Below are 26,111 nucleotides of genomic sequence, written 5' to 3' on the forward strand. Positions count from 1 at the left end.
TACCAAAAAAAAATTCACTCATTGTTCTCACGAAAATAGTGCGTTTTGTTTGACTTAACAGCCGTTCACTGTATTCAAACAACGGTAGCCGTTGCCCGTTAAGTATACTATAAGTCCAATAATTGTTTACAGACCGGCTGTCAGGTCGTCCGGTTGTTTTCTTTAATCGCCACTCGTCGATCACGTCCAGTGTTTAGCGTCCAAGAGCACAACACTTATCGATGAAAACTGACCTTTCCCTTCTTCAATCTAAAAATATTCCTACCCTTTTACCTTGCACGGATGGATGCACAATAGACGTTTTTTTTAAGAATAAAGCACTTAGGTCTATACATATTATTATACTTATCTTGTTGTGATGTAGTGGCTTGTGTTTTATAGTTTAAAAATTTAAGAAATACTATTAATTAACAACAATTAAATGTTTTATTCGTCTCAAGTTCTCAAAGTAAGAATATTTCTAGGTATAACATTAGGACAAAATAGGTGATGGGGTCGAAAAATAGAGGACTGTGCCTAAGTTCTTATTTCGAAATCAACAAAAAACACAGTAAAAAGCCAACAAATTCTCATATTTTTACACAATTGGACCAGTCAAAATCTCACAATTTTGTCACAGTGAAAGTATTTTTTACCAAGTATCACATTATCATACTATTGTCCAGTGTTTGACAAAAAAAAAAGTAGTCATTTTAATTATTTGAAATGGTCACACTGTTACTCGTCTTCTTGATTACTTCAGTGCTGCAGTATTATACCAGATAGTGTCCTCTAAAAAATTGCAAAAATGTAAGCAAACTTAAATAAACTCAAGTCAGTGTGACCAAAAAATGTAAAAAATTATACTTCTGTTGTATAGTGCGGCCCATATATAAACTAGACCGCAGCATAGTATAACATGATCCTAAGAATAATGTAATACGTGATATTATTTACAGGTTTAGGTACGACCGTGTTAAACCATAACAAATTAAACCATTAAAGACTGAATACAATAGAACAATTATTAGTAATATGGTAACACTGTATGTCAACCTAGAGCATTTCAAATATGGCCAAAAATAAACGTTATCAAACGTCTCCAATGTTATCACCATCAATCGTCGTTAATAAACTACTTGTTATCAGTATTTCTTATCAGTTTACGTTATCGTTGTAAATAGTGTTTAGGTATAATATTTTCGGGCATTGTAATTTGAAACAATAATGTTGTCTTACATAATTGAAGTGCACTGTCTGGTTTTATTAAATCTTTGACTATGATGTTACAACTGTATATTATCATATTTTCACTCTACGGTCCATGCCAATAACGCGTCACATCAAAACCAAAGTGCTGTAGATCAAACAGTAAAATATCTTCACTCGCCGACAACATGCACAGAAGCCGGGGAAGGACTAGAGGAGGGTTAACTAAAAAATGATACCTACCCCGGTGGTTTATATTGATTGAAAATCGACGCTCGTTAAACACGGGACCCGGTGGTACAGTAACACGATTCCCGGCAAACGAAATCTGTGTATATATTATTATTATTATCATCTACACATGATGTGTGTTGTGTGGGCAGATAAGACCATAAACACGATAAATAATAATTCAGCCGTAATAACCGTAGACGGCAAATACGACGCCTATACAACACACTACCGGCATCAAACAAGCCATCGAGACGACCCACCGAGGGAATTGCAAAATAAAAAATTTAAAAAAAAAAATAAAAAATCCCATGGAAAAAGTATCCCCAAATAACGATGAAGTCGTGTCGGATGCCACTTAAAGATGTGTACGCATAAAAAAAAAACGGCTTCGTTAAATCAAGCAATACAATATGATATTATTATGATGGCGTGTGTGTAACATATAGCGACTGATAAAAAAATAATAAACAGTGAAACCGTACACGGTGATGTTATGATTTTGCAGCCAAACTAGCTGTGTATATAGTTATTTATGTATTTTTTTTTGTTTCAATACAATGATAAAAAAATGACAGCGAAAACAGTCTGCACCGTCAGCGGTAAACGAATTAATAAACCGAGGACACGTTGATTGATGTTATACAATCGCTCTAGCTAATATTGGCAGTTGCTTTGGATATAAAAACTTGAGGGGCGTTTTATAGAGTGTGGTATAGTAGGAAGAATCAAAATAAAACAAACGTATAAGAAAAAAATTCAAACTTCTAAGTTATAGGTACATAATATAAACATGTTTAATCAATCGTTTTATAATTTATGGATAATCTAACACTGAATTCTAGATAACGTCAGGACTATGACGAAGCTTGACACAAAACTACATTTTAAAAGGAGAGAAGAAATTGAAACAATTTTTTTTCTTCAAATTTACTGAGGGCCACGAAAAATTGCCGTCTTAGACTATTGCCTAGTTAGTTCATCCTTGATTGTTATTACTTCTAACTATTAAATATTTTAAGCACAGAATATAAAATATAACATATATAAGGATAATATTTTTTTAATTTTAATAACAAAAAATGTGTAAAACAATAGAATGACATTGACAAATGGGTATAAATGGAAGGAGAAAACGTGTAACAATAATGATATATAAAAATGGTACGGTTTAAGAACGTGTTTAAGTATAATAATAGCATATTTTTTAAAAAATATGCACATTAAGTTTGTTAGCCAACATTAAGAGCTTGTTTTGTGTGTGGGGTCATTGCAGTGTATATTTCAGTCAGTTCGGTTGTAAATGTAATTCATATTACTTTTATGATATTAATTATTATTTTATTAATCTTATACTTTGTATTCAGAACTTGATATCTCCCACAGCTCATACCCCACTATGCCCCGACTCCACTGTGCTGTTTCTTTAAAAAAAAAAAAATATTTAGTTTTTTGTATATTAAAATACAAGCGGAACTCATGTGCACAGTAATAAATACAAGTACATACAACTCGTGTGGATAAAGATTGACGTTTTGATATTAACATGTATCCTGGGCAAATAAGTGAGCGTCGGTTTATTTTTGTACGGAGTAGGTATACCTATATACAGCTGTGGTCTTTAACATTTTAGTGTTTGTTATAAACTAGGCAAGTAATATAAAATGGAAATTTCTAAACGATTTACTATGAAAAAAACATGCTTCGTTGAGGTGTTTTTTTTTTTAACTTCCTTATTGGCCATGCAAGCGGTGCCCGGATGAAGGATCAGGTCGACTATATTTGTCAGGAACAACATAGGCGACACATGTGGTTCAAAAAAGGTCAACTGCTGCAAATTGAATTCTTACACCGAAGACATTAATCTACACTTGCTCGAACTCGGTTTCCATTACGAGGAGGGCGGTTTTGACAAGGTAATTTTTTCACTGCCCAACCAAAGTGGCTGATAAGTAGCACTAAATTCGGTAGAACGGTCAAAACGGGTTGGATAACATTTTAAACGTTTTTTTTTTATTCATATAAAATTTGGTACCAGTTTAAAAACTGTAATAGCATTGTAAAAGTATGTCATAGTATTGTGCTATAACATAAGAAATGTTTTAAATAGGAAAAAAAAACATTTTATTAATTATTTTTATACAAATATAATAGCTTCGAGTAGTATTTAATAAATAGGTATAATACAAATTTAATTGTGTGTTTATTTAATTAAAACTAAAGCACATCTATCTAAAATTAATTCCTTCACGGTTTTGTATTAAAGCTAAAATATTATTAGTATTTTTTGTTTTTTTTAAATTATTATAATATAGCCACACTACTTAAACCATACTTAAAATGGATACTTGTATTGGAGAGTTAGGTCTAATATAATATATTATTTGTAAATTTGTATCGGTTTTCGTTTGGTTTTAGTTGGTCTCGTTTTAAAATGACAGCACCACAAGATGGCGCCACAATACTAGTAATAAAAATAAATAAGAATGTATTAAATGAAACGCTCTTACATAGCTGCGTAAACCAAGTTATGATTTTATTAAATTTGTATTTTCTTCTCTCTTTTGGATTGTCTCAACTTTATTTAAAGAAATCAAAATTGTTTGACTATTATAATTTTTAGAAAAAAAAAATCTGTTCTAAACGTTAACAGAGCACCAAAAATGTGTTTTAATAATTTTTAGTAGGTTATCCGTTATTATAGGAAAAAAGTTTCCATTAACACTTGCTTACAAGAAAAATGTCCAATAATTTATTTATTTATTATTATCCAACGGTCTGTTGTGATAATATAAGTAATAATATGTACAGCTAAAATATTATACAATATGTTTAATAACATTTGCGAGGAATGATGAAAGGGGGTAATATAATAGTGCACTATTAATTACTAATTAAATGAGCGATTAATTTTGCCGTTAAACTTTTTAAAAATCTATTATATTATCATCATCATCATCATCGTTGATTATTATGTCTCTAATGATGTACTATAGCTCCCAAATAACAAACCTTGTACAGTTAGTTGGGTCGGCAAAGCTGTACAAAAAATAATGCTCGGTTAATTGTTGTCAACGGAAATAGCTGTCATAAATATCTGAAATTGCAAACTATTTAAATAGTTAGAAATTATTTGACTAATTTTCCTTTCGAATATAACATAATTATGTTAGGAATTATTCGAATAACTTTTATTTAATAATATATGTTATCTAGATGATTATAATCTGGAATGAATATAATCTGAACTCAAATACTTTTTATTAGTGCTTAACATAATACCCGGAAACCCCTTCGGCTTCGGTTCTAATATGTGGGTGCAATGATTCTTTTGCTGAAACTGTCTTGATCGGATTGTTTGAAAGGGTTCACCCGCGCGTTTAATCCTCACTTCCGGTACTGCGAAACCGTATCCTCTCCAGGATCTACAGAAGTCGGTCAACGGTATCACATCACAAACAAACGACGACAATAACAATAACACCAAAGCGGTAGTATAATATAGATACACATAAACGACGTGTCAACCGGTGGCAGTGGCGGCGACACATGTGTGCTGCTCCATAATAATATTATCTTTTTTCCAGTCGGTTCTCGGTATTATCCGCGCATGTTATTCTTTTTTTTGGCGGCGACGGCGGCTTTTTGACCAAAGAAAAAAATCTCTTCTGACCCCAAAAACCTAACCTAAGGGTGCACAACGAAAACATCATAATCGCGGGGGCGGACGATACACAAACAGGGTCCGAGAAGGCCGACAGTCAACGATAAATTAACCTCTGGAGGTTTTTTCGCGGTATCAAAACACGCGGGTGCTGTTCTTAATCATATATATATATATATTATATGGATGCTGTTAAGATTGAAATGTTTTGCGTGAGTCGTACAATATGATACAGCGGGCGCGCGCACACACAGCGACGTTTTTCTGTATATAATGTGATTTGATATTTTCTACAATAAACCGAAAATATGTATAAAAATATAATACACATATGTGTGCGTACAATATAGTATAATAATATAAGGGAGGACCGCGGGGCACGTATTTATTATTATTATTATTATTATATTTTTTTTCGCTGTTATTGTGTGCAACACCGGCCGCGGTGGTGTGGATATGTGGGCGCGCTGATTGACTCCTCGCCTCAGTGCTGGGTCGTCGAACGGCGGCAGAAGTCAACCGCGGCCGCGTTATCCAGTGACCAGCGGGGGTCCCCTTTGATATTGTGACCGAACGCCGCCGTCGCCAGTCATGAAGAGATCAACCCAAACGATCCCGGCGATGACAACGGCCGTCAAAGAAGAACAACAAGAAGGAGATTTCACACACTCAATACAAATGGAAACCACAGCCGCCGCCGACATTGTACACGACGGTTATCTATTGTATAGCACACAGGGCTCACGAGCAGAGTTGTGCAAATTCTTATGTATTCGAATGAAACGTTATTCGAATAAAAAATTGTCTTTTACCTACTTATATTTACTGGTTTTGTATATTTCCTAAATTATTAGGATTATATTAAAAATTGTCTAAGAAAAATAATATGTTCATATACAATTACTTATGAACGAGTAGCACTTACAAACTGTTTAAACAATGTCTATTTTTAAAAAAATAATTGATCGAGTAATTAAATTTGAAATTCTTCGAATAACTTTTTTTTCGAATATAATTGAATTTGGAATTATTCGAATAATTAAGTTTTTGATTATTCGAATATAATTGAATTTGGAATTATTCGAATAATTATTTCTAAAATTATTCGAATAGTTATATTTAATGTAGTTACAAACTGTTTAAAAAATATTCGAATAACTTTTTATTTGAATAATGTATTATTCGATTAATTAATTTTGACCAATTATTCGAATAACTTTTACTCGAATAGTGTGTTATCTAGATAATGATTAAAATTATCTTCCTATATTTACTGTTTTTTTTAAAATATATTTTCTAAATTTAGAATCTATTAGATTTAGACGAAATAATATTAATATACGGAAAAATACAGCGTGTCCTATAGATAAAGCGGCATCTATGATGTACAATAGAGATAGGTACTGCATAATGTTATGTTCATAGTAAACCGATTTCCAAATTCTTAGCCAAATGCTATTGCATTTTGTAAAGTTTAATTGTCTTGTAGTACAGCGTCTCCTTAAAAATGAAAATAAAAACAGTGCCCCTTGAAGTGCGGTGCTCTGATGTAAGTAGTAAGTATAATTGAGCCAAACCGGTCTCGTTATTGAATTTCGGTAAGACAACAAAGAATTCGTATACCATTATCGTGGAACGGTTTTGTATGAGATTATTATAAGCCGAGTGGCGACGAGTCGATGGCAATCGAAGGATGCGCGCGACCTACAAGAAATAAAATAATAATAAATAAATAAATAAAGACTAAATGTAATTTATTATGTCGCGGCGACACCGGGCAAATGGCAATGACAACGTGCGCGCCCCCGGGGGCAGCTGACAGTGGTTGCTCCTGCTGCTGCTGCTGACTTTTGGCGTAAGGCGCTGGCAAGCCAAAACCAAGAAGAGAGACCATGCTGAGTGGGGAACAATGATAAACCGTGTACAAAGAAGACGAGCTAATCGAGCCGGTACGATCGATAAAAAAAAAATCATAAATCCAATGATCGTACCGCGAAAACCGTAACCGGACCGCATTTTGCCGCATCAGTCGGATAGGATATAAATTATATTATATATTTTTTTTCTACCCGAAACCGATAATTAGCGTAACGAGTCAATTTTTGACCGGCACAATCGACGAGGAGTTTGACAATTTAATTTTGCTTTTCGGTATCGGTTTGGTTAGGTGACCTAACACGGAAAAAATACATAGTTGGACAGGCTAAAATTATGCGGTCAAAAGCACAGTTGGGCAAATTCTTATTCGAATAATTTGTCCACAATGTATTTCAATAAAACGTTAATTAACTAACGTTTTTCTTAATAAACTAACCACAATTTATTTTAATGAAAAATGATTGGTATAATTATTTTGAAACTGATTCCAATAAAATGTTTGTGTATACTGGTTTTATATACTTTGTAAATGTTGAATATATTATAAATTATGTTTTAAAATAAAATTACTAAAAAAAAACCAAGCCGTTTAAAAAGTGTTCAAATAAATAAATTCCAAATTATTCGAATAACTTTTATCGATTAATTGAATTTGAAATTATTCGAATAATTTTTCATTCGAATAAAATATTATTTAAATAATAATTATGTTTTAAATTATTCAAATAATGAAATACATTTTTAAATAATTATTCGCATAATTATTCTCGAAATGATTCGAATAACTTTTACTTGAGAAATTTGTTATCTAGATAATTATTTAGATAACGTTTTATTCGAACAACTCTGTTTTTAAAGACGTTAAAACACAGTAATTTTTTTTTCGTTATAAAGTTTAACATCATCTCTCTGAGAGCTAAAAGGTCGATTTTTTTAATTTTGTTTGCTAAATTTTGTTATAAGCGTTTATATTTTAACTTTTTTTTTCTAATAAATCACACAAAATCCGTCCAATAGATAAATATGATCCATATATATAATATGATAAATATATCCAGAAAAATATGACTTTAGAATAACTGTATAAAAGTCTTATAACTAAATAAAATTAATAATATTACACCTTAAAATTAGTCAGCATATTAAAAATGTGTACTAGATCAATTCTTGTCAAATATTATCTATTCTTTGCCGCTTAATAAAATATAGCGTTTTCCGTTTACCTTAATATAACGGTAGACAAATCAATTTTCAGCCGGAATGACTAAAATAATTAAAAGCCATATCTGGCCAACTGTTCTGAGATGATGTAATGAAAACCCCAGTCGTGTGTATTATGACTTCCAGAAAACTACCATTGTTGTCGTCAGACTTTTGAAACCCATCGTGACCCTCGTGCGCGGTGGTTCTCATGAAATAAAATCACGGGAAACACAATTATTATATAATTTCTCAGTAGGCGAGGTATTGACATCCGGTAAATTAGGAAGACCGTCAAATGTTCGATACTCGTTAAGGACCTGAAATTCACACGACTATAGTCTGTACCTGCCTTCTAATAATATTAGGTACAAATTGACAACGGTTATTTATATAATTAGACCTATCAAATAACAATTCCGTATCAATATATTGATAATATAACGTTAAATATCAATGTTGAGAAAAGATAGCTGAAAAAAATTATCTAGGTAAGATAACAGATATAGTTATTAAAAAAATCTCCTAGATAAGTTAATAGAAAATCTATTATAAATGTATCTAGATAAAGACAAATATAATTGTATCCCGATAAAAAAAATAGATATAAATTTCATTTTTGACCTACATAAAATATATTACATAAAAATATACTTTTTTTATAAATACAAAAATAAAATATTATCCTAATTAAAAATATTAACTAATAGAATTCTCATAATAATTAAAAATCAAAATGTCTTAACCAATTTTGAACATATTATTTTAAGTACCTAAATGAATATGTCGTTATCACTTATAACAACATGTACAGAAAACATTAACAAATTCTTATACAATTCAAAATACATAGACAACATGTACAAATGTACTAAATCAACAAATATTAAACATAATATTTAATGTCAAATGATGTTAACAAATTTAGACCACATAAATAAGTTCAAAAAATGCTGCAATAGCTTATGAAAATTATCATACGACCCAAAATATAGTATAGACAACATATAAAAATGTATTAGGTAAACAAACAAATATTATATATTACATTTTTATCTAGACAAATAGCCTCAGATTTAATCATCTGGATAAGATGATCGGATGATTAAATTTGTTTTTATCTGGATAATTCCCTCCACTGGATATATATATATATATATATATCCTCTGCATATAGTTTGGGAGGAGTGACTGTTGCAAGAAAAGGCCTGACCTATTATTACAATATTATTATGTCTATATAGTCTATAGGTAATGTCGAGTGTATATAATGGACAATATTTTAAATATTTAAATCTATAGACTACGAGCCGACGGTTAAGACTAGAGCAGGCGAGTAGAACACAAGATCATACAATACGTGTAAGTATACTGTAATAAAATATGTGTTACATTAAAACAACGGCTGTCAATCCAACTCGCGGATCCTTAAGAGAATAATATGCATAATGGACGTCACTAGTTTAATTTTGATGTCATTACACGCTATTATAAGACCGAACTATGGCCATAACCACCATACGGTCAATATAATAATGTGTTTTATTATAATATTACGTTGAATGAGAGACCAGCTCGACGAAGTAGAACAATTATCTCGGACGACGTGTAAACGAAACTGATGGCTAATGGTAACAAAAAGGAGAAGGCCAAATGGTTTTTTTTTTTTTTGTAGTTGTTTTAGACTTGTCATTACGTCCGGTCTTCATTCATAAACTCCCGTGTAGTTGGTGTAATATATAGAACACATTCAATATTCTATATATGTACATATAATATAATATCCTCTGCCTGGTGTACATCCGACAGATTCACGCGCCCACATTCTTATGTAATATTATTATTAGTCTTAATCAATTGCATTAACGTTGTAGGAATTAAACTAGAGTGTTTGGATACATCGTTAGTTTCCATTCACTTCGGTCGGGTTTATTGCATAACGACATAATCGATAACTGATGTATGTCGCACACTAATAATGTAATATAGTGATATTATTTAAAATACTGTTTTTTCCATCAGAGACGATGAACATAAGAATATTACACAGATTACAGAACACTGTAGCCATAACAGATTTCTGGTAGGATCAAGATGTTCCAAGTAGTATACGCCTAAGTATATTGCAAGAATTGATGAATTTGGTATAAAGAAGCAAGCCGTGTAGGTGTTGAGTGTTATAAATATAAAAACATTTGGTCTAATTTGGTTAAGAAGGACCAAAAAATATTATATTATAATCTATGCTATACTCTCCCAGTTATTACTAATACCTATTTATTGTATGTCTGTAAATATAGTTGTGCATTATTCGAATAAAGCGTTAACTAAATAATCATCTAGATAACATAATATTATTCGAGTAAAAGTTATTCGAATCATTTCAAAAATAATTATTCGAATAACATTTCATTCGAATAATTTTAGAAATAATTATTTAAATAATTCCCAATTCAATTATTCAAATAAAAAGTTATTCGAATAATTTCAAATTTAATTATTCGAATAATTTTTAAATAGTTTGTTTGTGCTCTTTTCGAGTAAATTATATTTAAAAATATTGTTCCGTATAAATCTAATAGATTCTATATTTAAAATACGTATAACAAAACAGTAAATATAGGAAGACAATTTTTTTATTCGAATACAAATTTGCACAACTCTGATTATGGGAAAACACAATTTTTTTATTTATTTTATACTCTCTACATATACTGTGTAGTAGGTTAGTAATATAATACAAATATATTTAATATATTGCATTAAAAGTTAAAACAGCTTAAACCACAAAAATCAAACTTGTTTTTTTTTTACATTAAACATTTTAAAATAGTAAAATATTTCTAACTCAATCTCAACACTGACAAAATGTAATGTAAAAAGAAACGTATTTACTATAGGAACACTATGATAATACAATAAAATATGTATTTAATTGGAACGGTACTAAATAAAAACAGTTGTGCCAACAAAATGTTTAGTAATTATAGCATTTAAATAGTAATTTATTACATGGTGGTTGCCTTTAAGACGGATAGTTATTATTATATATATACATACAATAAAATAAAAAATAGTGCGTTGCCACCGTGTCATCGACCGCTCGTATATTGGGCAATGACTAATGATTATTTACGCGTTAAGATAAATACTTTTCTCGGGATCTTGGCGTTAGATCAATTAATATACACCTTACATACTTAGCGCGAGGACATATATAAAGTTTAAGATATTGCCGTTGTTTGCCGTGTCTAATGCGTGCGGTTCGTCGCTAAAATATTGTACATAAGTATACAATAATAGAATAGCGCAGCGTAATGCTTTAAATAGGTACTAATATTGTTCATACATTAGAGTCTTTCTCATATATTATAATGGATGCATATTGTATATATTATGTCTATAGTAGTAGATAGGTAACAGACGGCTGAAAGTTTAAAAAAAACAAAAAAAACATAATATGAAAAATCGCCTTAAACCCATCACGGTGTATATATATATAAGAAAACATACAATTTACACATACTAAACGGATTTGACGACATGTATTAATATACATATATTGTTGCGCGTTTAGACATAATAATAATATTATATTTATAATATGCAACGCGGTGTCAGAATGACGAAGATGTTTTTTTTTTCCATATATAATATGTATTACAATATCTTTTGTATACTCTTACATTTATAAAATATTATGTATTTTTCACCTTTTACCGAATATTTTTATTTTATTTCATTTTATTAACCTCAGCGGCTCGGTTATGATATACAAAAATGCAACTCACAATATAATGTATATTTGTGTAAAAAGGACTGCGGTTCTTTTTGTGTGTCGATGCGCCTTGATGTTATACATATATATATATCATACATATACATATATACATTATACATATATATATTTATTTTATTATAAGAAGATGCAAGCACACGCAATGTGACAACGAATTATTTATCGTGAACCACATATAGGTACTTATATATATATATATTTTTGCGAACATCTGCTGCTGCTGCTGGCGGTGGTGCTATACTTAAGCGGCCACTACCGTTGGCCAGGGTGTTTTTCTATTATTATTATTAAGTATATATATATTTTTTATTACAAAATGCATGTCAGCGCAATGGTAACAGCATTCTCGTGCCCGCGGCTTTATTATACATATTATATTTTATAAAATATAACTATAATAAAAATGTAACACACACACATAATACCATCGAAATGGCTGTAAGTGTATTATATACTCCTACATGTATGATGTCTAAATTCAAAAGCACCTATAGGTACACGTGTTCGAGGCTCGAGACTATATTATAGCGAGGTACGACCGGTATAGGTATAATATTATATAATATAGATAATAGAAATTGAAAACACATTAAAAAAAAAAACGCCTTTTAAATATATTATGATATTTCTGCACGGCGCCATTGCATTGTTTAATATATTCTAACAATAACATACACATCAACATGTTTACATACAATAGGGTGTATAATTTAAAACGTCTTCATCATCATATTATATGGGCAGAATATTAAGCAAAATTCGAATAAAAGGTTACCCAAATAATTATCTAGATAACACATTATTCGAGTAAAAGTTATTCGAATAATTTAAAAAATAATTATTCGAGTAACATTTCATTCGAATAATTTTAGAAATAATTATTTGAATAATTTCCAATTAAATTATTCGAATAAAAAGTTATTCGAATAATACCAAACTTAATTATTCGAATAATTTTTAAATAGTTTGTTTGTGCTTTTTTGAGTAATAATGATATTTGAAAATATTGTTTCATATAAATCTAATAGATGCTACATTAAAAAAAAAAATTATCTTTTATTTGAATTTGAATTTGTACAAATCTGATTATGGGAACCTACTACCATTCGAATACACTTTTATATTATATTATTGCTATATTCTTTCAATTAGTTGGCATTGTAGAAAACGCTTCCAAGAATATCATTCAAGTCGAATATTGCCCATCTTTTATACCGTTTGTCTACGCCTAATAATTATTAAACATATTAAACCTATACTTCAAATAATATCTATTATTTAATTATTATTATTTGGTATATTATATTATGCTATTAAACCGCCGCTGTTGTAGTTAATGGCAGATAATTGTGTATGTTATTAAGTATAATTGTTTTAGTCCTAAATTACGATGATTTACCTAAATAATAACGTTTAACAAAAAAATAGTAATCTATCATATTATACTATAATAATATACCATCGTGGGAAACATAGTATATATACCTACCTACCTATATGGACTATGATGGTATAATATTTAATTCTACCTTATTTTGTAGTCATTTAATAGGGTCCAAGGGTAAAAGCACTTGAGAGACATTTTTCCTAGAATTTTTTTCATTGCAGATATGATAAATATCATACTATTCTTTCCTATAAATAAACAACTAGTACTATACCTATACATACACACACAAAAGTCAAATGACTTAATATAAAGTACTATAATAGCAGTTTACCTACACATAATAGGTAACATTATATTGTTTAGGTAAATATTATTATAAACCTATTATAAGCGGTGTAGTATAAAGAAAAAAAACCGAAATTATAACCTAATATTATGCGTGTATATGTACCTACATAGGTACACATAATTTTTTGTGGCGGTTATTATGAAAAGAGCGTTTTAGTCATTATACACATAGGTAGGTAGGTAACTGATAAAAACGGTACCTACCGTTTTACCTTACACGAATGGGCGTCTTGTAAAAAACGTACAAAGATTATAATAGGTAGGTATGTAATACATAATAGTTGGGTTGTGTATGAAAAGACAACAAAATATTATATAAGAACCGGACGGCTTAAAATATATTTTCACAACAATAACGACGGGTAGATGTCGTTTAATAATATTTGTTTGATTTACAATTTTGCGCCTGTAATTTTTATCATATTATCTTAATGAATAGACAAAAGATCTATCTCGCCATAAACAGTCTATACATTGTGTTCTAGTCTTTAGTTTTAGTATTGTTTTCCCTTGCTCTATTGTAGGTTAGGTTAGGTACATTTCTGGTTGTTGGAATTACTATAAATAAATAGTTGGACCAACTGTAAATTTTTAGTCGGCCAAACTAAATTAATACAGCTGTCACTCTAACTAAAAATATACAGTTGGTCCAACTATGTATTTTTTCCGGTCTAATATGTAAATACCTACAACAGAGCAAGGGAAAACTGTTGGCCAAACCAAAATTAATACTTATATAAGTTACAGTTGCATTAACTAAAAAGTGTACAGCTGTTGGTACCAACTATTTATTTAGTCATTCCAACAGCTAGAAAATGTGTATTGTGTGTCTGTAATTTTTATTTTGGACCAACTATATGTATTTTTTCCCATTCGAGACACGTGTACGCGTTTTACAATGTAAGTATTAAAGCCCTTAACGGTCTCACAAGTCCACAAAATGTATTAGTTATATATGCTTGTGTATGGTACTACTATAATCGTCTGCTGTACATATCCGTGTCAATATTGGTATAAAACATTCGTCAATACATGTAACCGGCGGTTGGTCGCGGTCTTGGCAGAGAGGGAAAAGACAAAAATATTACACACACACACACACAGAACAATAATATTGTTAATAATAGGCAAGGGAGGAGGGAGGGGGAATAAAAAAAAATATATAACAATAATATTGAAAAGGGGGCAGCAGCAGCAGCTGCGGCGGCGGCGGCCGCGACAAAAATATGGTGACTGGGCGGGCGACGCGACGCGACGGATTGACGGTGCGCGCGCATCCGTTTGGGCCGGGGGCGTGGCTCTCGCCCGATTGGACGGAGGCGGTCGTTCGGGACGGTGGCCAACGCCGACGCCGCCGGAACCGATCACCCGAGCACCCGGAACGCGTCGCTACCGTCCTTCAGTCTTCTGACATTTCTCGTGTTGACAACACGTGCGCATCCGCGATCCGATCACGACAACCTTCTGTTTTGATATTAACGTTTTTTATTTTAGTATTTTGTATTTTGTTTCGGAGTGTGCGTTTTGGTGATTTTTTTTTTTTACCGTCACTCTGCGTTTTATTATTTATTTATTTACACGTAAATAAATATTACACCGGTGTGTAGTAATAATAGTGTATATCGCGCGTTCACGATGGTGACGAAATCGTTGAACGGTCCGAGTTTCACCATCAACCACATACTTGGCCGCCTGGACGTGGACGACGAACGGGACGACATCAAGAGTCCCGGCCCGTCGACGTCGCGGTCGTACACCACCGGCAGCGAGGCCGGTAGCGACTGCAGCGGCGACGATTGCCTGTGCGCGCCCGTCGACTACAGCACCAGGCCCGGCAGTCCGGACAAAAAGACCACGGACGACGAAGACGACGGTGCCGTGACCGGGGCGGCTGCGGCTTCGACGGACGGCGAAACGGCCGCCGACGGCAAGGACGTGAAAAAGACCAAAGAACAACAGCAACAGGACGACAAGAACAAAAAGCCCAACTACAGCTACAACGCGCTGATCATGATGGCCATTTCCGAGAGCCCGCAAAAGCGGTTGACCCTGAGCGGCATTTACGAGTACATCATGACCAAGTTTCCGTTTTACCGGATGAACACGCCCGCGTGGCAAAACAGCATCCGGCACAATCTGTCGTTGAACAAGTGTTTCGTGAAAATCCCCCGGAGCTTCGACGACCCGGGCAAGGGCAACTACTGGATGATCGACCCGAACAGCAGCGACGTGTACATCGGCGGCACCACCGGCAAGTTGCGCCGGCGGTCCACGCAATCGTCCCGGCACAGGATAGCGTACAGGCCGCCGATGCAGCCGCTGCCGCCGCATCACCCACACGCCGCAGCCGCCGCCGCCGCCTTCTATCACCATCACCGCGGTGCCGGAGTGCCGCCGCCGCCGCCCAGCTCGGCCGTGCCTCACCATCCCGCTTGGTCGGCCGATTACGCCGCGGCCGCGGCCGCCGCCGCCGGTTTCGACTACCTGCACCAATACTTTTGGCCGCCAGCGGCCGCCGCCTACCAACAACAACAACAACAGCAACAGCAGCATCATCAACATCAACAACAGCAACACCATCATCAACAACAGTTATCGCCCGCGGCTCCCGCGGTAGCCACCTCGACCGGATACTCGATAAGTCAACTGTTGAGGCCCACGTTACAGGTGCCGCCCAAGAGGCCCACCGCCGTCATGCACCCGGCGGCCGCGGCCGCGGCGGCCCTCCTCCAAGTGTCCATGACCCGACACCAGTGACGTATGTAAAATTCCAGAAAAATTGCATACTTATTATATTTGTCGTCTAAGTACACAAAGTTACCTATTTTTTTTTCTTGTAAATAATGTGGAAAATGCCTTAGTTTTCTCCCTTCGGGTCTCCGGCCAATACTTTTTTTTTAAAAATTATTTTTACATGATCTCTAAAGACTAGCTGTTGTTAAAAAACGCCTAAAACTTGAGCAAAGTTATTAAAAATTGTTTCCTTTCAAAAAAAAAAAATGTTTGGGCACTCCATTCTAGTCAAACGCGCCATTCGTGTCCAGTATTTTTATAATATGTTCATGCGCTATTCAATACTATTATGATGTAAAAAAAAAAAAATGTGTTTCCTATAATTTAATAATGTACAGCGCGCGTTCGCATCACAAGTGCCTTGAGAAAATAATTAAAATGATAATATTACCTATTATAAAGTACTAGACGTTTTAGGTTAATGTATTGTTATCAATAATTTTGTTTTTTGTTTTGGAAACAAACTTAGTATTTTATAATGTATAATAATTATTGTATTATCCACTCACGAATATTATTATAATGTAATACAGCCGGTCTGTATAAATAAATATAAATATATAAATGATTATTATATTATTAATTGTATAGTATTTTTATTTGAATGTTGTCGTTATATATATGATAATTGAATACACATATTATTATTATGATAATAAACGATATTTTAAATTATTACAATAAAAAAATGAATTTAATTATTTACATCGATTGTTTTACCTGAGTCGCCTACATCATAATATTATTATAATATGTGTTGACTAGCATATCCAATTGGATTATAAAACTTATAATAATTGTCAACTTCAACAAATCATATGATCTATGACTGCCGGTGGACCTGCTCAGCTTTAAACAGTCATGAATGGACTTGAGCTAAACGGATAACAATAACATATGAATTTGGAAGCTAAATAGAGCTATTATTGTGGTAAATTGTGTTTTATTTTTTATTAAACTGCATCCGTGAGACGACGACACGTTATAAAACAACTTGAGAGTGTATTCACAGTGAATGTAATATAATCAAATATTTTTATTAAGGACATAAACTATGTCTATGCCAGTTGTTTTGAAAATGGTATTAGTTCTTTACTTTTAAACCTATTGCTGGAAAACTATTATTACGGTACAAATTCAATATTACATTAATTAAATATATCTGTTCAAGAAAACTAACTAGAAATGAAAGGGTTTTTTTTAAGATTTCTATGTTAAATCTGGGGCTGACAGTGTGTATGAAACTATACACAGTACATTATTATGGTCTTAAATATATTATTTACATTTTATCTTAAACACTACACTATTATTTTAAATCCATTAATCAAGTGTATGATAACAGCTATAATACAACAATCAAAATGACTTGTTGACTATTTGTTTGAGTTGTTTCTTACAATATGTTAACATAGTACAATTAGACATTTGTGTGTGAAATCTATTCTATTAATAATATATAGACATGTATAATAATACCGATAGCTAACGGTGCATTGTACTTGGTTTGTTTGTACAATAATTATTATTATTATTATCTTATCAACAAAATGCATGCTAATACAAATGTAATATGTCTAAGGAAATATGACAACAATTATTATTGCATAATCTATTATTTTGTAAACATTAAACGGTTTAATGTGCCTCGGTCATATTATTATTATTGTTATAAATTATAATCAAATGGCATTTCAACGAAAATACAATTAACTCTCGTTTGTTTACACTTGTAATACATATTATATTATACTATCCAAAGTCTTTAATAATAATTTACTTATCGGATAGGCGAAAATGCACTTGGTTGGGAATATTAACAGTAATAATCAAAATATTAGTAATATGGTCTAGTATTAAAATTTAATTACTATTATTGTAAGTACCAAAAACAAATAACCGACAAGGATGTAGGTATATAAATCCTATACATATACATTTACCAATTTTATTATTTACTATAGGTAATACAATATTCAATAAGTTGAGAAAGATAGTTATTTATTCTGACTGCGTTCGTCATCGCCCATTGGCTTATCAAATTCATATTTATTTGTTCGCTATCTCTGTTGTATTAAAAAAAAAAATCTTTTGGAATGTCTAAGTATTATTAAATGTATTGTAGAGGCTTTAGGGCGGCCGGCGACCACACACTGAAGTCAGTGTGTGTTGTGTGATATCTTGTCAATAAACGAGAACGGTCAGCTTAAAAGGGTTGGTACGGATGTTTATAAAAAAAACATGATCAACAGAAAATGCAATGTGATGATGACACCAGCTAAGCGCGATGATTCAATGGAGACTAAAAAAATCCTTTACAATAAACTATAACTATTATATGAATGAGGACATAATTTATTTGTGAAGCGACAAAACAAGTCTGGTTGTCGGTGTTTGATTAAAAAGGATTTTATTTGTGTTAATGTTTCCCGGATGGGTGACCATCGTATTACATTATATAGTATACTTACACTGACCACCGTCCACGCCCTGTCCAACAAAACAGCCTAATTGATAAAAAAAAAGCAAACATAGGTCTTGTACGGCCGACTGGATTGGTTGGTTCCATCGTAACGGAAGTAATGTTTTCCTACTTTATCCACTCTGGAACTTGCTTTGCCCAGAACTAGGGTGTTGGTATTCGGGTGCATCATATAATATATGAGTTGCTTGATATTCAGATAATAACTGAACTTTGATTCAACAGGTCGGGAAAATACTTGTGCGACTAGCGACCCTTTACCGTATACCACACCCCTCATGATGATAGCAATTTCCTCCCCTCGGTCTATTTGCTTTTATATATTTGGCTTTAAACGTTTTCGCTCATTTAGCCCGCGCAAATACCGCAGAACAAAAGGGGGCGTGATGTGACGACGTTTGAGGGTTGTTTTTCTTTCACGGTGCTTAAATAAAGGTACCGTCTGCTCGGGCCATGGTGTAGTAAAAGAAATGCACATATATACAATCTAATCGCTTATACCAATATACTTAGATGATTCACATAACTATTTGCGACATATAAACGTTATCTGGATAATCATTTGGATAACACACATTATTCGAGTAAAAGTTAATCGGATAATTTCAAACATAGCTATTCGAATACAAATCGTAATTATCCAATACAATCAGAATTTGCACAAGTCTGAGTATGAGAATCTGGATTAAGTTTGTTCGCATAACGTTTAAACTATATATGGTGTATCATATGATGGATCTTTTTAAACTTGTCAATTTATTTGTGGCTTTATTACAAGAGGTACACGTGTAAGGTACAATTTGTTTGTTTAATAATAATTATAGTTCGGCGGTGAAAACGTGCAAATATTTGTATTTGATCGACAACGGAAATCCGTTAATTGATCGCCGTTGGTTGAACACCACCATTAGGGTCGTACAATAGCCGATATTATATCAATGGCAGTATAGACTGTATTTCTATAGAGAGGTACACGGGTAAACAATAAACCATTTTAATTATACTCTGATCGAAAAGATAAAAAAAAAGGGTTGAAGAGAACCGTGTGTTTACATAATATTGTAATCGTTTATTGGGCCGTTAAATCGGATAGTATAACTACCATTAATATGAGAGTGTTGGACTGACGCATGTTATGAAAACCGTTTAGACAACAGGGCAAACTAGTTAACTAGGCAGCGTTTAACGGTTTGTTTGGTGAAATTGTCATATTAATTAACAATACCTACACGATACACTGTTTTCTTACTTTTAACTACCTATACAAGATGGACGACATATTATAATATAGGTGCCGTATACAGACACGGAATACTATAATATGCATATTTTAAATTGGGGTCTTGGCGTTGAATAATTTAGATGTAACCTCGATGCTATAATGGCCGAAAGGGGTAACTATAAATGTACACGGTGGCATTCCGTGTCCGAATGAATATACTCTATTAGGTGTATACATTTCGGTATAAAGGGGAACGTGCGCTGCTGTGCAATGCCATCGTTCGACACACCACGCCCCTTGTAAGCCTAATACATGTGGAGGAGCATGTTTCCTTCATACATAACCGGCCGTGTTAGCCTACACACACATTTCTGTGACAGAAATGAATGTAATCGCAGAGACTATACGGGGTGATCAACTCAACCTTAAGACACTCATTTCCTATCCTATCCTCGATACTTGTAGTCCAAGAACCTTTGGAACTATCATAAGCTTTATAGTTATCAATGTATTTTCTTAAAATCGGCTAGCACCGTGGTTGTACAAGGATTCTTCCCCAAAGGCCAAAAGTCTATATGATATGAGTAACTTGTAATCGAACTTTATCTAAATAATCATCTGGATAATACGTTATTCGAGTGACAGTTATTCGAATAACTTTCCGTTCGAATAATTTCAAACATAATTGTTTGAATAATTACAAAAACAATTATTCGAATAGCGTTTAATTCGGACAAATTGAAAAATAATTATTATTCGGATAAGAATTTGCACAATAATATTACTATAGCGTTTAGGCAACGTTGCCATAACCGTATGGATACCCTTCTACGAATAGAGCTGTTATTCTTTATACCATTTCTTTTACAAGTTATAAATATATTGAAGAAACCGGTTAGAATTCAATTTGTACCTATTTATTTCTATGGCATATATATGTATTATATAATTTATAGGTAAGGGTTGCACGCGCGCATTACTGAAAACGAGAGTACCCATACTTATCCCGTTGGGCCATGTTAGCGCATATTATATAATATATGTATACAATATATATATAGTGGCCACCGCGGTGTTTTAATAATAATATGCGATCGACGGTCAACCCTTGTGTGTGCGTTTAGAAACGGAATTTTACTGCTTATGGTATATCCCTTTTTTTTTCTCCACCCTTTACAATATGTCCTTAAGTGTATATATATTTTTTTTTCTACTTACTTGGCGACCACCACCGCACCGGAACGTGTAAATCACCTATACATGTAGGACTCGCGGTGGTGGTCTATTTTATATATATATATATAATATGTTTTTAGGACTAAAGGCGAATGCGTAATGTGTATAATAACAATAATAATATACATCAGAAGCTATCACGCAGCGCAACTGGACGGGTTGGATGGTGAAAAAAAAAGGATTGTCCGGCAAATTATACGCTCTTTTAAACGTTCCACTCCCGGTCGTTAAGTTCCACTGGGTGTCTTTTTTTTGTTCCCTATTATTTTCATTGTGTCCACTATAGATAGATCCCATTTCAATGTTATTTTACTCCTGTAGGGACACGGACAGTTATACGACGCAACCGTAATTTTCTTCTTCTCCTCCCCCTCCTCCTTCTTGTGTTGTATAATTATATATATATATATTTGAATTTTTTTTTTTTAACCCTTAGCACGCGGTTGCAGTTAAATACGGGCTACCGATGACGCGGGTTATCCGTGCACGCGTTAAATAGTAATATAATAAAAATATACTGTTAATACACGTGTGTACGATTTTTGAAAAAATACAAATTCCACAACCCCTTTTGTGTGTGTGTGTGTACATACACACGGTTTATATATATATATATTAAGTAGTTGACCGAGAGAATATATATTGGCCGGTCACCCACGGCGACAGCCAGGGCCTGTGTGTGTGTGTGTGTGTATATAACATGGTTATATATAACTATATGTATAATATAAATAACATAGTATAATACATAGAGAGGATGGGGATGAGGATTTCAATGAAAATCATACATTATTATTTTGGTATTACAAATTTAAAGTTTGACACTTCAGACCGGTAGTTTAAGAAAATATAGTTCTTTATTTTTATTGAAATCTACACAGACTATATAGATTGGGAATATTTGAATCTTAACAGGGGACATGTGTTCGAATGTGTCTTATTAACATATTTAAATGGGTACAATTTACAATTATATACATACAAAACTTTTTAAAAAAATACTCCTTGCTCTTATAATGTACCTAATAATTAAAAACAACATTTCATAAGGTATACTTGGTTAGTTCTTAACTCAGACTTTCTTATATAACCTTTCATTCCGTAGCACTTGGGAACTTTGTAATTTATTTGAAACTCCTGGATATTATTATTAGCAAATGAAAAAAAAACAATTAATTATACTGAAATGGAATTAAAAATGTTTACCATTAGTTCAGCTGTTCAGAACTAATCTGTGTATATTCTATACATAGCTCACTTGAACAATAATAATTATATTATGGATAATATTTTGTTTGTATGCGTTTATCGCAATGACTAATAGTTTTTACTACAAAATAAAATAGCATTATAAATCGTGTTAATCCTATATGGCTATCTCAAACATAATGGATAAACACAAACAAATATGGTGTAGTATTTACTGTGTAAACGTTGAAAATATATAATTAAAAAAAAAACTGTTATATATATACTCTACACAATTAGAATAATATACATTTTTAATTTCCTCAGACTATATTACTACTTTAAACAATTTTAATTGCTACCACTTTTAAAATAGAGTAAAGGTATTGGGGTAACTGATAAAGTGACAATATAGTTCTTTTTGACTCGATCAATTTCTTAGGTATCAATGAACAAGTGACGCTAGTGCGCTCTAGTGGTTTCTTACAAAGAACATATGGAATTTTGCTTTAAAATTATTTGCACCAAAAAACCTTTAAATTGTCTTCTGTCTGTACCTATATACTATTAATATTAATAATTTATAGACCAAGCAGAAACCTTATTGTTATTGGCATAATGCACTTGTAGATATAAAAAGGATATGTTATTTTTTTTACATAATCTATTACTTGTAATACCAATAGCTGCCAATTCAAATGTCGCCATTATTTATGTCCCCAATGAGTACCTATATGAATGAAATGAATACTATATATATTGAGTATTTTAATATGATACTATTTTCTGTAGCTTTTGGTCAAAAACTGTGATTGATCCAAATCGGCTACTCGATACAGATTAATGTTTTCTTATGTCAAATATAGGAAAAATAATATTTGTTCATATTATACTCTAATAACTTGGTAGTTAAATAATAAACTCTATATGCTGAAACAATGCATGCAGACAGGTAGCATTATTAGTATTCTGTTACATCATTTTTTTTTCATATTATACACTCCTATGGTTGGTCACTACATTCACTATTCTAACTCTCATTTAGTCCCCCACACACACTTGGCTATGTATACAGACAATGCAACTATTGCAATATTTAATAATTATTATGTGTTGTAATTTTTTTTTACCTATACTGCCACAGACTATAGAATACATAAAACATGGCATACCACATTACGTGTACTCTGGTACTTTGATACCTATATGTTATAGGTATATTATATATTATATTAATTTAATTGTTGTACTCCTTTATCCTTTCTCCAGCAGCAGCAGCTCGTCGCACCCGAACCGTTCACAATAATATAATAATATAAAAAATATATTATAAAAAAAATTTAAAAAACGCACCCACAGAGCACTTGATCTCTATTGTTTCGGGTACGCTTCTTCGACACCTGCCAACCGCTGTGTGTGTGTGTGTGTACGCCTTTGACATGAGGATGTGCCCACCTCCTATCGCCGTTGTCGTCGCCATATAGGTAAACACGCATAATAATAATAATAATAATAATATATAGTGGGTTGTGTACGACTGGCGTGTACATTGGTAATTAAATCAAAAGGAGAAGCATATAAGAAGAAGAAATCCTTAGCGGCGGCCTTACACACAAAGGACCGCCTTTGGCCGCCCACCCGAAAAAGTGTGTACTTACTTTATACATATATAATACACCACCAAGCACTACCCCAAGACACACACACACAAAAGGTCATAGTACACCGAATTATTTTTGTTAACCCCATTATTGTTCATTACCGATCAAAGGCGAGCCGCGCTCCGCAGTTTCCGATTACTTACTTATACTTGGACGCCAATTTTTTTTTATATTATTCCTTTCATTGCATTCACCGAATCCTTTACCGCAACCGGTATATCGGTTTACCAAAGTAACCGCGCGCAGTAATCCTGTACCTATTTGGTTTTTTTTTTGGGGATTTTTACCCAGAAAGACTGTCGTGTCAATATAGTGTAAAAAACAAAAAAAAGTGACTGCCAAGAAGCTCAAAAAAAAAAAAAACACAAGCAGCCGGTAGGTTGTCGGTATACCTAATCCTTGCGAATCAGGGATTTTATGTACCCCCCCCCCCCAAAAAAAAATATAGTTTTGGCGACCATGTATATGAGCAATACGTTATAGGCTTGACCTAGAATAATTGTATCTAATATCCATTTATTGTAATATATAGGAGAATAGTTTGCCAAATTTATTAATTAAACATCCGAATAAGCATAATAGTGGTTAATTCTCTTTAGTTTAAAGTTGAATACAAAGAAGAAGAAGTTTTGTTCACATTTAGTCAGTATTATCCAGAAAATGATGACTTTGAAATTGTATTATTGTTTTTACACCAATAAAAGAAAACATTTACTTTTGTGGCATGACCAAGACAATATATTTCTATACATAATACACACGGATTTTTATTATTTCATGCAGTATAATAGTTGTCTTTAAATTTGGTTATTTCATTAAATTATTACTAACAAAATAAACTACATATATTGTAAGATTATACTTGAACTTAACCCGTCCTTGTACAAGTGTTTGCTTTTTGGATACGTCTGCAACATATCATTTGACATAATTTTTCGTTTTGTTGCAATCAATAATAATTATTATCGCCATTTGTGAGGAATTTATACAAGTAAATATAATAGCTGAGTAGGTATGTATATGATCAAATATTAGAATCTATAATTTATATTAACATAAAAACCAATTAAATTATAAATATCATATTTTTGACATTTTTTATTGCCATTATTTATAGTTAATTGTGTAAGAGTTTTAAAGGCGCTTTAATTGAAAATATGGTTGTCAGTCTGCTGTATTATATATTTTTTCATTTTCTATATGTATAATACGGATTACAGCTATGGTATATTTTTTTCTATATTATAAAAAAAACATATTCATTTTAATTTTATTCATATTATATACACATATACAATGAATTATCATCGTGGAGCGGTTGATTAACCTGCGCTTCCGTCAGTGTTCGATAGGAATGCGTAATATGTGATTTATAACGAAAAAATAAAACCGGATAATTTTCTTAAAAAAAAAAATAGCACTTAAGGACACACAAACTTAACGTTGTCGCTACCGTGTGTTAATCGTATCCGTCCGTCGACTGATTAAGACGTTTCAATTAATAGAGATATCGCCCGTGTAAACGGCCGGACGCGGTGAAGAAAATGAAATATGTTTTAAATAAAAAATCCGTGTAACCTCTCAAGGACTTGCTGCTTGTCCCGTTTGAGGAGATCTGGTATTGAAAACAAAATTAATATAACGCTATTAGCGACCACTGGGCACTGTGTACAATAATGATACCCAAGTATATATTATATAACGACTCTTAATGATACCAGATTTTTTTTTTTTCATCATTTATACGGTAGCCGGCGGTGTAATATTTTATTATGATTATATTATATATTTTTTTGTCAACCGTTTACGTCCTATACTACACTGCTGCTGC

General features: G+C 32.5%; 1 protein-coding gene across 1 annotated transcript; it reads left to right on the forward strand.

Annotated features, from left to right (window-relative positions):
- Positions 1-15,120: 15,120 nt before the first annotated feature.
- LOC126838469 (fork head domain transcription factor slp1-like) lies at positions 15,121-17,020 on the forward strand. The gene has a single exon (XM_050572931.1). The coding sequence runs from the start codon at positions 15,334-15,336 to the stop codon at positions 16,453-16,455; it is 1,122 nt and encodes a 373-aa protein (XP_050428888.1). The 5' UTR covers positions 15,121-15,333; the 3' UTR covers positions 16,456-17,020.
- Positions 17,021-26,111: the final 9,091 nt, after the last annotated feature.

The sequence above is a fragment of the Adelges cooleyi genome, unplaced genomic scaffold, assembly GCF_023614345.1.
Source record: "Adelges cooleyi isolate 19-005CV unplaced genomic scaffold, UGA_ACOO_1.1 ACOO_flye_CR_arks_rails_tigmint_CR_PRNA_30, whole genome shotgun sequence".
Classification (NCBI taxonomy): domain Eukaryota; kingdom Metazoa; phylum Arthropoda; class Insecta; order Hemiptera; family Adelgidae; genus Adelges; species Adelges cooleyi.